This window comes from Bacillus rossius, chromosome 1, assembly GCF_032445375.1.
Source record: "Bacillus rossius redtenbacheri isolate Brsri chromosome 1, Brsri_v3, whole genome shotgun sequence".
Classification (NCBI taxonomy): domain Eukaryota; kingdom Metazoa; phylum Arthropoda; class Insecta; order Phasmatodea; family Bacillidae; genus Bacillus; species Bacillus rossius.
In genome coordinates, this window is record NC_086330.1 from 29869533 (window position 1) to 29883526 (window position 13994).

The 13994-nt window shown below is 37.2% G+C and overlaps 1 protein-coding gene across 2 annotated transcripts in view; it reads left to right on the plus strand.

The window, feature by feature from the left end:
- The window catches only part of LOC134533665 (cytosolic carboxypeptidase 1-like), a 246022-nt gene that overhangs the window by 107800 nt on the left and 124228 nt on the right, over positions 1-13994 (plus strand). For both annotated transcript variants that reach the window (XM_063371214.1, XM_063371222.1), the window contains exons 12-15: positions 5882-6076; positions 10942-11034; positions 12436-12544; positions 12892-13048. In XM_063371214.1, coding sequence (XP_063227284.1) covers positions 5882-6076; positions 10942-11034; positions 12436-12544; positions 12892-13048 — 554 coding nt within the window. The remainder of the gene's footprint in view (positions 1-5881; positions 6077-10941; positions 11035-12435; positions 12545-12891; positions 13049-13994) is intronic.

The window sequence follows — 13994 nt, forward strand, 5'->3', positions numbered from 1 at the left end:
TGGCAGATTCCTTTAGAACACAGCTCTTACCAGTATACCGCATTTTTGTTCAAGAACCAACAATACGTCTTCAAGGTCATGCCATTTGGCCGTTGCAATGCGGTGGCCGAGTTCACCAGGTGTTTAGCTGCTACATTAGGCCCTGAGTGTTCTGGCTTTGCGCGTGCATATGTAGATGATATTCTCATCACTTCCTCAAGCTTCAGCGAGCATATATCACATATCAACATTGTGTTAAATCAACTAAAGAATGCTGGAATGACTGTAAAAATCCGAAAATCAGTATTTTGCAGAAATGAGCTGCCTTTTCTGGGTCATATCCTTACACCAGAGGGTATCAAAACTTCACCAGATAAATTACAAGCAATACAGGAATTCCCCACTCCTCGAAATGTTCGGCAACTGAGGGCATTTCTTGGTGTAGTGGGATTTTATCGCAACTACTCGAATCAAGTAGCGAAGACCGCCATACCGCTATTCGAGTTACTTAAGAAAAACAAAATTTGGAATTGGTCTGCAGAACATCAAACAGCTTTTGAAAACCTCAAGCAGCTGTTCTTGAAAGAGCATGTGATATTCCATCCTGTCCAAGGGAAGGAATTTTTTCTTTACACAGACGCGTCTGAATATGCACTCGGATGCAAGTTGGCACAGTGCGACAACAACATCGAGAAAACAGTAGCCATGGCGAGCCGTTCATTGAACGCAGCGGAAAGGAACTATACTGTGACAGAGCGCGAGGCACTAGCTATAGTATGGTCCTTGCAAAAGTATAGAGACTTGCTGCTAGGCGAGAAGATTCTACTTTTGACAGACCATCAGGCTCTGACGTGTCTCAAAGCTGGTAAACTTTTCGGCAGTCGTCTAACTAGATGGTGTTTATTACTACAAGAATATCATCTAGAAATTCGTCATATTAAAGGAGTCGACAATACAGCAGCGGACTACCTGAGCCGCAGAGAGGAAATACATGCTAATGATTTGCGAACTACGAGTAAAGCCAGAGAATTTCTCGTAGCACCCATCACTGCAGCTACGATCCAGGATAATCCAAAATTACAGATCCTGCTTCAAGACCTATACCGACAGCAAGGTGAAGATGAATTTTGTCAGAAAATAATAAAACAACTGAATAACAGGCCTAAAGAACACCGAATACACCGACATTTTTGTGTAGCGGGTAATGGTATTTTATTCGCACAAACTCGCAAACGTAATATTTATGAAGATGACTGGAAACCTGTCCTACCAGTGAAGATAAGAACAGCTGTGATCTGGGAAGTACATTGTACACTCGGACATGTTGGCGGACGCAAATTATATGATGCCATCAGCCGACAGTTATACTGGCCCAACATGCCCCGGAGTATTACTCAAGTTTCATCATCTTGTGACCTTTGCCAAAAGACCAAGCATGCTCCTGAAAATCTGCATGGAGAACTGCAAGCCCTAATACCCGAGAGACCACTGTGGATTGTTTCCTTGGATTTATTTGGGCCTCTGCCAAGGTCAAAAGGAGGGGTAAAACATATTTTCGTCGTTCATGACGTATTTTCTAAATACACTAGACTGTATTCTATTGTCAACACAACAGCTAAAACATTGTTTGAAAAATTAAAATTATTTTCTGAAGAAATTGGTAAGCCAACGGTCGTTTTGTCTGACCGAGCTACACAATTCATTAGCGAAATTTGGCAACAGGGTGTGCGCAAATTAGGTGCTGTTCCAACCACTATTTCTGTACGGCATCCTCAGAGCAATCCTGTTGAACGTCAAATGAGAACCCTCGGGACATTGCTACGTACATATTGCCACCAGTCCCAACAGTCGTGGCGTGATAAGCTTCCCTATGTGGAATGTATTTTGAATCATACTGTGCACGGATCAACTGGACAAACGCCTTATGAAACCCTCTGTCTAGATCGGTCTTTGACGATCAACCCTGCATATTTACCCAAAAATGACATACCACCAACAGAAGACAATCTACCCAGTGGAGAAGAAGTTCGTAAACTAGTACATGCTAAGCTGGTATCAGAAGCTGCAGTCAGACGTCGGCGAAAACCAGCATCCAAGCATCGGAGCTTCTGCATAGGAGATCTAGTATTGCGGAAAACTGCACCCATAAGCAAGAGTTGGGAGTTCGTAACTAAGAAGCTATTCCTACTCTACACAGGTCCCTATGTCGTCACGGAAGTCGTGAACTCGAATTGCTACACATTAAAGGATTTGAAGACTAATCAAGTCATAGGCAGATACAACCTAACACAACTGCGAGAGTACAAAATGCCCATCACTCAAGTATAATGTCGACATGGAGTCCAGAAGCTTTCTAACGAAAGGCTAAAATAGTCAAGCAGTCAGCTTATAAAATGAAATTTTATTTAATTCTTAGTCTGGGGTTTAGAGACGTATTGTTTACACATTGTGTGTAGTGAGGTGATAATCCAGTTTGCAGTATACCGAGGAGTCGCACTAATGTGAGCTTGGCATCGTGTATGTCGACTGAAGTTTAATATCAGTCGATCGTCCTGCGAAGAGGTGAAGAGATATGCCACCCTCGCCGGGATATAGATACTGCAGTGTCTATGGACATATAGCCGAAGAGCTATTGCTGCAGGTGGGCAGTCAAACGTAGTGTTTGATGTATTATGTCAAGGTCATACGGTGAAACTATTCGGAAGCAACCTGAGAGAAACCTACTGTTTTAAGGAATTTTTAGTAATTGGCATTAATTGCATACACGAAAACCAGCTGATTTGCTTAGTTTTAGTCATAGTTAACAATGGTATTCGGCATACTCCATGTGTTGACTTAAATGTTGTGACTTGAACTAAAATGCCTATGGTGTTACTGTATGTAGTAGTATGTACATGACAGCATTGAGAGTTTATAGTTATTCAAACAAATACAAAGCACATGCATACCGTATATACTCGTGTATAGCGCGCCCTTTTTTCCCCTCAAGTAAAGGAAAAAAATAAGGATGCACGCTATACACGGAAAAAAAAAAGTGAGTAGATGAGGCGGGGAGGAGTGGAAGTCGTTAACTGCCGGGTGACAGGTGACGTTTCTGGCCACCCCCCCACACATCCGCACAAGCAACAAGGCCTCTCTTTCACACACACACACACGCACGCACACAACCTGGTCTCTCTCTCTCTCTCTCTCACACACACACACACACACACACACACACACACGTGCGCGCGCAAGCTCGCAGGTCTCTTGTTTATTTTTAGACCTCCCCCTCTACAGCTAGTAAAATAAAAGAGAGAGAGAATGTTGACACCAGTCCCCCCTCCCACTTCCTTCGCTTCGTCGCAGCTGCTACCGGTGAGTCATTTAGTCATCCGTGTCACATTCCTGCCTGCCTCCCTTCCTCCCGCCCACGTACCAGTTGTGACGATACAGCGCTTCATTATCTTCCGTCTACACAGCAGAGTTTAAGTATTTTCCTGACGCATCACCACACATCAATTTAAATTATCATTTGTTTCATACGTAATTACTTAACAGGTACCACAAAATGTTAGTACAATTTATTTACGGGGAAAAAAAAAGTTTTTTCTTTGGAATTTGTTGCAAAAATCGTGGTGCGCGCTATACACGAGGGCGCGCTATACACGAGTAAATACGGTATATTAGTAGTCAGTTATATTATATATGATGAATCCCATGTATGTTTAGAACACATTACTACTTTGAAATAATAATATTTTTCTCAATTTGATTTAAACATATATACACCTTCTATTATATCCAGGAGATAACCGAACGTGAGTATGGGATACTCCAAAAGTATCCAAATTAGGAAAGTACACCCACCATTGTGTACAATTCCCTAACCAAGATTAATTAATGATAGTTAATATGACACATATTGTACATTAGGAAATGACTAATCATGACTAAAACAAAATTGTAAATCCTAAAAAATTTATCTATTGTGTTATTGAGATATTATAAAGTTTAACACGTGTTTTAATGTTCAAACAGTTATTGTTAGCGAAGGTTAGCATTACAATTATTACTTAAGTTAGTATTGAATATTGTCGTAATTTATGAAAATTTAAATGTAATTTTAAACTAGCTAAGTTTTGGGTTATTTAAGTAGTTCAATTAAACCTGCTGTGTCAGCAACAGCAAAAACAGAAGTGAGAGTAGGAGATTAACTTACATTTGCAAGCATGTAAGTGGCACATAATTAAGCTTAGTGAAGTGAGATTATGCTGGGACACCTATACTTCGAGTGCGAAAGCTAAATGTGTAACAATGATAATGTACCTAACGGGAAAAACTGGACTTGAAGCATCCACGTCGTGTATGATGTGACAGTATCACGTCACCACATCAGCAATTACAGCAGGTCGTAGTCACGACCACTGCTACTGCCGCAAGACGCTGTCCGAGTGCTGGAGTGGGATGTCTTCCGTCTCGCAGCCAGTATGCCTTTCTTCCTGGACGCTGTTCGGGAACCTCATCGCTAAGGCACCCTTCTAATGGAGTCATGTTGCAGTAACAGGAGTGCCGGGGTGAGATGCATTAACTTTCTCCCAATCGCTCAAAAACTGTTATATCAAAGTCTGCATCAGCCGCCACCAACAAGGATTCTCCTCTGGTGATCCTCTGTCTGCTGAATCGTTGGGGAAAATCGCCATCCGGACGATGTCAAACTGCTCCCTTAAAACCATCCTATTGTTCTCATTAAATCAGTGGTCAAGTCTTGCGAGATTTGTTATATATATAGTCAAAAACTTTGATTAAAAACCTATGTTGTGCAAGTTGCAATGTTTGTAACAGTTGTGTAAAAGAAAAACTCAGACACGTGATACAATATAACAGTGACTTTTTTATATACACAACAGGGAGCGGCAATCTGTAACGAAACATTGTTACAGATGAACTTTTTGCATTGGTTTTGTGAATCGATATATATTTAGTTTTCAGTGCCATGTTTGTTTGATATATTGAATTATGTGCTATGGTATTGTAATTGTCATATTGTATGTACATTACTCTATGCTTAGGAAGGAGTTTTAAAAAATGAGTGGAAGAATTGATATCATCGAAAAGGAAATAATTAAAAAGAAATACGAAGGCCGTGTTTTTCCTTTTGAAATGATAATCGTATAAGATTATATTTTATGAGTGAAGAAATTAATTAAATACAATCGAGTCTGTCGACTAATACTGAGTACTCGTCGGAATTTCAGAAGTCCAAAGGTATGAATTTCGTTCTCTACCATTGACAACAGTTGGCCGGGATTTATTATTAAAACATTATAATATAAACTATATCGTGGTGTGCATTAATGTTGGAACCCAATTTTAATATTGACAATAACTTTTGTTTTTTTAAATGATGTGCCCAACCTAACTTCCAGTCATTTAACAAACATTTGAGCTGACACAAATGGTTTATTTGTTCATAATTTTACATCCTTAATTATAATTTTCCATATACCATCACAGATTCAAGCTAACCATATTGTTCGAGCTTTATTTATTGTGTACAATCTGTATTCCAGTATTGAGGATTAGCATATAAGTAATTTTTTTATTTTTATTTTGTAATTATAACACAGAATATTATACATGCACACACACACTCACAGAGAAAATTTTTATCCACAATGAAGATCCTAACATTAGTATAGATTGTATAAAATATTATTGTAAAATAATGAACAAGATGTTCGTAGAATATTTTTAGAAGTTTGTGTTACAGTTTTGAGGTTCTAAAGTCAGGTGATTCTGATGAATGCTTTCCTCAAGTAATTGCAGCTTTCAGTTAACTTTCAAAACATCCAGCGATGTGGCTCCACTAGGAGCGCTGATGCTATTGCTTGCAACTGTTTGCTGCGTTCGTTCGTTCCAGGGTCTACGATTGGTGCGGCCTTGGCATTCTGGGAGACATCGACAGGCATAAAGACCCACACGCTGCCTACTGCATGATTGCGTCTCGAGTGAGGAGCGTGCTGCCGTTTGTCAAAGTGTCGTACCCGGACATGGTTGGTGGAGAGGGTTGCGGCGCCCTGGAACCACTCCATGTTAAAGACAGGAGAGTCTGCAGGTAGTTAACCTGGAGTTAGTTTATATTATGAATCCTAGTTTTACAATTAATTTCGTGATGTGACAACGTCTAATAAATCGATGAACGCCGGCTGCACGCACAAAAAAGTGTCCCGTAACGCACATTGTCCCGTTACGCTGTGTCCCGTTACGCTCATTGTACGCTTGCGCCGCATATATCTCTCTCTTCCACTCGATTGGAACAACCGTCGATTTGACTTTTTCGAGGCACATTAATCTTGAAACACTCCCATTCAGGGCTCGATTTTAGCGCCTGTCCGCCTGCCCGGGACAGGCAAAATGAAAAAGGCAACTGTCCGGTGGACAGGTGCAACTTGTGACGCCGAGGTTATTCGCACACACTAATTCAGCAGAGGTGATTAATAACAATTATGCGACCGCGACCGCAAATAAAACGTCTTTGACAATATCTATAAGTAAACAATAATGGCTGCTCTTTTGTGACGGACGACTCTGGCTATTGTATACCGCGGGAAAAAAAAATAGGTTATGTACAAACCGTGCTGAAATCTTCTGAATCATAATTCTTAAAATCTTAAGTTCACGTCATGATTCACGTAACATAGTCGTATTCGTATGCTAGAGATGCAAAACATCTCGCACCGATGATGTTTGTTTTTGTTGCCATGTTTTAATATTAATTTCGTTGAAGTACAGTCAACAATTACGTAATTTACCGTTGTATACTTTCAAAATATAATTTTTTAAATTTATTGTCTTTATAAATCGCGACTTTACTAATTCCTTGCTCTACTTTAACATAGTTTGTTAACAGAAAAGAGTTTTCGCGTGGTTAACATTTCACGGCGTACTCCAGATGCAGCTGACAGTGGCCGCAGTGACTGCGACTGCTTGAAAATTCGCCTGTCAACTGTTGCATTAAAAAATAAACATTACTTGTTTACAGAGGACACGATAAGACTGGCGAAACTGTCTAAATGATGATACACTGTCTGCCCTCATGCGTGTTCAAATACAGTCACCTTTTGAAAGTGAGTTTGATCCAGCACCAGCAATAAATCTCTGGTATCATAATGTTCAGAGAAAACGTCGACCCTTTCAGCCTCCTTATCGAAGATGTTCAAGACAGAATCAGCCAAGCAATTGGTGCAGTGACTCAGACAGTGACTCGTCTGAAAATGATGATTAAATAAGGATGTTAGGTGTGTGATAAAATTAGGTGCAAAATATAGCAAAAATCCTTTTTTTCTCACTTTTCAGCGACTTTGAAATTTTTTTTATTTGGGTAAAACAGCGGACAGGCAAATTGGATGGCGGACAGGCAAATTTTCGATTACACCTGTCCGTTGGGCAGGTTAAAATATTCCTTAAAATCTAGCCCTGCTCCCATTTGTTTCCTACTGTTCCTATCATCGTCCTGTCCTTAACAGAATAACACAGATTGGAGGAAGTTAAATAGCAAACATGTATAAAAGTTATAATTAAAATAATATGTTCGTTAAAGTAATAAACATATTTGAATTAATGATTGCAAATAAAAGTAAATTTATCAATTAAATTGTAGATTTCATTTCACTCCTTCTTTGTATCCATACAAAATAGTGATAATTCAATAAAAATTATTAAATTTTATTCATAAAAGCATGCAATCATTTCATCAATGTTTTGCTATGACGTTGTTATGTTAAACGATTGTCCGTAAACCGAGTTTAAAGACAACCAATTTTTTTTATGGAGAATAGATTGTACTCTTGTCACTACTGTCACTATCAGTGAGTGACTTCAGTCCACACACCCTATCAGGAACAGCGCCAATCAAGAGCGGCATCATAAAATGTAAATATTAAACTCATTAAAAGAAGCATGAATATTAATAGTTGTTCTGACACCAAAAGGGTGAGAGCCCAAAAATTTAAATGACTGATCTTTAAATTTCAAATAAGAAACAGATACTAACTCCAAATTAAGAGTGGCGATAGTAGCAAATTTCACGAAAAATCTGAGATAAACTTGACATGCATTTAATAGCTGCCAAAATACTCTAAGTCAATTCTTTTATTAATTTATTCATGTATTCTTACATTCATTCTGCAAGATGGGGAGTTTCATATGTATTATGCTCTGGTTTTCCATTTTGGTTTTTGTTTATTTCACAAAAACTCCTCAGGATAAAAATAGCAACTGTCTAATATGTATGATGAGTATTGTGTTACTTATACAGTATCAACCCTCGCAGAGGTGTCAGTTCACCAGTTAGTTATGTTTAACAATTCCCACAGAATAAACACTAAATATAAATCAAGACTGGATGAGTTTCAGTGATTACCTTCTCTTACTTCAATAGCTTGGAATTATATGGAATTTTGATGACTAATGATAAAGAAAATTATATTTTCACTCAAATTGATCCAACATGAACATTGTACACAGATATAAGAATAATTCTTTTCAGCATTAGTTTGTGATGAGTTTATGTCATCTTAAAACTAAATACCAGTACAATATTGTGAATACGAATGAATCAGACTGTTATGGACAAATTATGCCAAATTATGTAACATTTGCAAGTATCCAATAGAAATTAACTATTCAAATGTCTCAATCAGAAATAATTAATATTGTTTAGTTATTGGTTTAAAATTTTAAGTTAATATTTTATTTCAGCAGTATAAAAGTTATACCATGACTATGCTCAGTTATACTATACGTTAACCTCTGGGTAATCTGTTAATGAAAAAGGCAATATTAAGTTGCAATTATAATTTACATTTAAATATTGGTAACTAACAGATGAATTCGTAGTTAATTGGCATGATCTAACCCTTACTTACAAGATAAGTTTTATGTGAAATTACAGTTTGGATAAAATTTGTAATGTTGTAGAACCCTGCCCTCCTAATTAAATAATTTTTCTTTTAAACTATTTTTATGCATGTAAATATTTCTTAAAAAGTCTTTCTAATGATATTTTACCGTTTGTTATATATTTTAGGGTTGATATTTTTTACTTGCTATGTTTTTAAGAAGATATTTTGTATTTTATTAGACATTTTTAATCATTACTATTTTTTATGTAATTATTCACAAATGAGCCGTTGTACTAGAATTTGGCCTGTTTAGGCCTACTTTTTCAGGTTATTTCTAAATGATTTTAATTTTGTAAAGTAATTTGTATTATGATTACTGTTCTTAATTTTTATTAACGTATTGTAATATTATTATAAATCACGGGACTGTGTCTGGGCTGGTGTGATGGTTAGAGAGAGAGGCATAAGAGGCCTGTAAGTGGAAGTGAGAAAGAAACAGTGTTTCCCCGCCAACCGAGATAAAGACGGTAATTTCCCCCCTGCGTGGGACCTGTGATAACTGCTCTCTCACGGTGTGGGAGAGAGAACGAGAATGGGAGTCCCCGATTTCGATGTGAAATTGAAAAGAGATAGATCAGGGGAAGCCCAGAGTTCTGTATGTAAAAGGTTTTTTCATGTATTGTAACTTGTTCTGTGATTGGCTTACATCTGTAAGAGTGAATGAAGCGTGCGTGTGATTGGTCGGTGAGGTCATGTAACGTCTACTCCCTGCGTGGAGGAGACGAGTTCATGAGATCACCAGTCGTCTGTCGATCGCTGCCCCAGTAGGTCGCGTTCGGTGGCTTCTCGCCAAATAATGTAGCAGTTATTGAAGAGATAATTTAACGTGGGTGGTCAGAGCCAGGCCGAGTATTAAGTCAACCTAATTTGTTTTATTTTCTTTCGAACAGTACATAATTAGAAATTACGGCCACCTTCGTAGGCGATTTGGCTCGGGGCGAAATTCGGTTTCGCTGGGTGCGGCCACGTTTGAGGCCGCACTGACTTCATGTATTTGCAGCAAAACATTGCTGAAGGACGCTATTTTTTCCGTTAATTCTCATCATGCGAAATACGAGCAATTTTCGACAGTCAGATGTGGAACGAGTGAATGAACCATTGGAAGTGTTTGGAAACGTCGGGGCATTCTGTGTGAAAAAATAAAAACAAAATTACAATCGGCGTTGAACATCTGTTTATTTTGTATATAACGAACCGTTATATTTTACACATGAAATTTTGATACCAATTTGTATTGAAAAATTATGATTCAGTTCAATGATTTATTCATACAATTTTGATATTAAAGAAGATAAATATTTTTTTTAATTACATTACTGTTTTTACAGTAATAGTTCATTTCATCAAAAATTGTTTCAACATGATTTTTTTTTTATCTTTCAACCCTTGTTTTTTGACGTGACGTCTAATAAATCAATGAACGCCGGCTGCACGCATGAAAAAATGCCCCATTACGTACATTGTTCCGTTGCACTGTGTCCCGTTACACTAATAAATTGACTAAAAAATTATGGTGATTCATATAATTGATGATAGATATTTGAATACAGTTTATTTGTATGAAAACTTGTTCATAATTATATTTAAACTTTATAGCTAAACGCCAGTTTTTAAAATTAATTACAAGTCATCTACACGTGAACTGTTTTGTCGACTGTGTATAAAATGAAGTGAAAAGTTAATGTGGTTTTCATTGCTTATTACAACAACAATTTCGGCAATAAAGGTTAATTATTCTTGCATTTTAAAAATCTGATTACTAGTATAATTTCAAGTATTTATTCTTTTATTATTAAAATAAAAATGATTCAATTTTATTTATAAAAGTATGCAATCATTTCATAAATGTTTTGTTATGACGTCACGTTAAACTATTGTCCGTAAACCGACCATATAGACAATCAATTTTTTTTTTCTTTTCTTGCAGAAATGGTATATCCTGTTCTGTGTGTTGTATCCTACTTTAGCAACTAGCAAGTATTTAAAATTAACTGTTGTTTGTGTTTTGTGTTTGTAGGGTCAAGTTACTGAAGAGTATGGAGGGTTCATCATTTGACTGCAGGGTTGTGTATGATCTTGACGAATTGTCTTCCGAAAAAGGCACCACAGAGTATGTTAAATGCTTTAAAGTAATATTAAAATATATTTAAAATCTTACACGTATGCTTATCTTGTTATAAATATTCAGGGGAATTTCTATGTAATAAAATTTATCTAGAGCAAAATTTATTTTCAGAACTAAAATCTCTTTACAGAAAGACACAGTACACGGGACTGGCATGGTGGGTGCGGACGTGTACAACTACCCCGGCTAAAGGGGAGTTGGCCACAGTATAATGTATGAGGCCAAATGGTTTTGTGCAAGAAAGTAGCAAAACCTTGCTTATTCACATGCGGTTTGAACGTTTTTGGGTGGCATTTTAAGATGAAAGATACTTTCATTTTGCTCACTGACAGATAAGAATCTAGGTCTGGACAGTAGTGATGGCTAGATAAAGGAGCATGGAAATAGCAAAAAAAAATTTTGTCCACAGTGTCGTAGAAGAAAGTTGGGAAAAGTAGGTTGTAAACAGTTTCATGAAATTAATATGTAGATTTTTAAAGTATGGATTCAAGGGTGGGAAACAGGCTTAAGCTAGTCAATTCATAATAAAAACAACTCTTTGACTTTTTTTTTGCAATAGTATGTAGCATAAGTACCACCTGGTGTACAGACTTCATGCAATCAACATAACTACTGCCAGATAATACAACCTCTCTAGTAAGAAGAGTAGCAGCTTTAAGGCTTTAAAAACCTGCATAAAATTCTCATATTTATTCCTGAAATTACAGTATAAGCATCTTTCTTACTTACTTCTTTCAAGTCTGTTACAACTATATGCTTTCTTTAGTGTTCCTCTTTCTTGTAAAAGACCCAGCCTATTTGAGCAGTGGTTCAGTGTGCAGAGTTTCCACGCAATTTGAAAATTGCTCAAGATATCAGAGTGGTGTCTGTTTACAAAAGCTAAGGGTGTATAAGTTATTCTGTTTATGTTTATTTTTAACTGTATTTTTAAGAAAGTGAAAATTACTATAACAGGTGTTTTCAGAGTTATTTTTAGACATGAAATGGCCAGTACAGATTCTTAAAAGCACTCAAGGGACTTCCATTAGACCTTTACCTTCATTTTTCGTCATATAGTGTTATGTTTGCCACTCAAATTTCATAGTTGACCTATGAACGAAGAGAAGACTGTGCCTAAAGGCGTCACCACGCTAGGAGCACCAGCGAGTGTCGTATTTATCATTCCGCCTCACTAATACAATTAGAGCTCTGACTAGATGGGCCCCTTAATACCATTTCAAGCTTTCTCACAGGATTACATATTGCTGAGATTGTAATATTTTTGTATAGTGTGTTAAGAGTAACATTTTCTATTGTACCACTATAAAACTTTCTGCAATTTTCAGAAAGTGTTTGACATGGTTTGTTTTTTTACTGTTTATAGTTTACTCACAATTGTTTTCGTAGGGAGCTGGCAAACGATGATCAGTTGCGTGCCGGCCAGTGGATGCCTGGCGTTGAACATCTGTTGTTTGAGTCAAGATTTGAAAGTGGGAACTTACGGAAAGCCATGCAGGTAGAGTATTGCCTGTATGAACTTTTTTTTTTTTTAACTTTATCATAGTGTGATATGACACGCTCAAGATGCATGCCATTAAATATTTTTGAATAGTAAATCTTATTAACGTTATTTACCGTATTTGTAATTAATTCTCTGCATGTCTGAGGTGCTGTTTGGCAAAGTGTGGAAGAGCTGTGATGACTGGAATATGGGAGAACGTTAAATAGTGCTCTGGTTTGGAGTTGATGCTTTAGTTTGTTAGTCCTCAGATTGCAAGCCTTGAAGCAGTTGTTTAACTCAAACCCACATATGTGAATGTAAAAAAATTTTATCACTAATTTTGTCATTGATTTTTTTTACAGGTTAATGATCGTGATTACAATTTAATCCTAATGCCTGATGTAAACTCCACACACCATCACCAGTGGTTCTACTTTTCCGTGAGCAACATGGAAGCGGGTGTGCCGTACACATTCAACATAATCAACTGTGAGAAACAGAACAGCCAATTTAATTACGGTAATTTACCAAGAATGGGATTGAATTATTGAAACCGTTTGAAATAGTGCAATCAAAACCTTCACACTGTCCTTCATTTTTTTTCATGATAACTTAGGTGTGTGTTAAAATATGAATGTTAAAAATGTTTTGTTTGCTTTGAGATTGGCGAAGAGAAAGGGCAGTGGTTACAGTGCACGTGCATTTTCTTGAGATCTCAGTTCATTTAAATAACGTATCTCGGCACAGGCCACACCAGAGCAGCAAATTTCAGTAATTTTTGTGGTTGGGAATGGCAACTGCTGCAGTACCTAAGAGGCAGCACAGTACCCATAATGCGGACAGTAAGTTCTCAATTAACATACACTTGTTTAATGGACATTTGTTATTATAATGGACACTATACCCTATTTTGTTGCTTTTAATTTAGTTAACTGGTGCCAAACTTGTTACTGTGGAAATTTTCGCATCACAACTTATGAATGGGCGGGGTTGAAATTTTTGTGAATAGCCTGTATATACACTTATATATATCCAAGCACTGCACTGCATACACATGTGATTAATTCTTGCAATCATGCATAATGGTTATATAAGGATGTACAACTGTTTTAAGAGTGTCTGCTTATTTTTCTCCCATGCCTGTAAAGAAAAGCAGGGTAAGACATTGCGCTTATATTTCCTATGCGCATGGCAAAGGAAACGACAGCCAACTAATCCCTTCCACCGACCCGTGCGTCCCGCTGTGACAAAGGTATCTGTGCGAGTTACTCACCGACTTGCCGGACAGTGCTGTACACAAGCCATTCTATTCCAAGCAGTTTTGCAGCCAGCTGTTAGTTCTTCGTCGTACAGGCTCTGTGCTTTCGCGGTATTTTTACCCGAAATAAACAAATAAAGTTTGTATTTTGTTACATTCAGTGAAATCTCATTATGTACGCATTTAATTCTACATAGCTTATTGTTT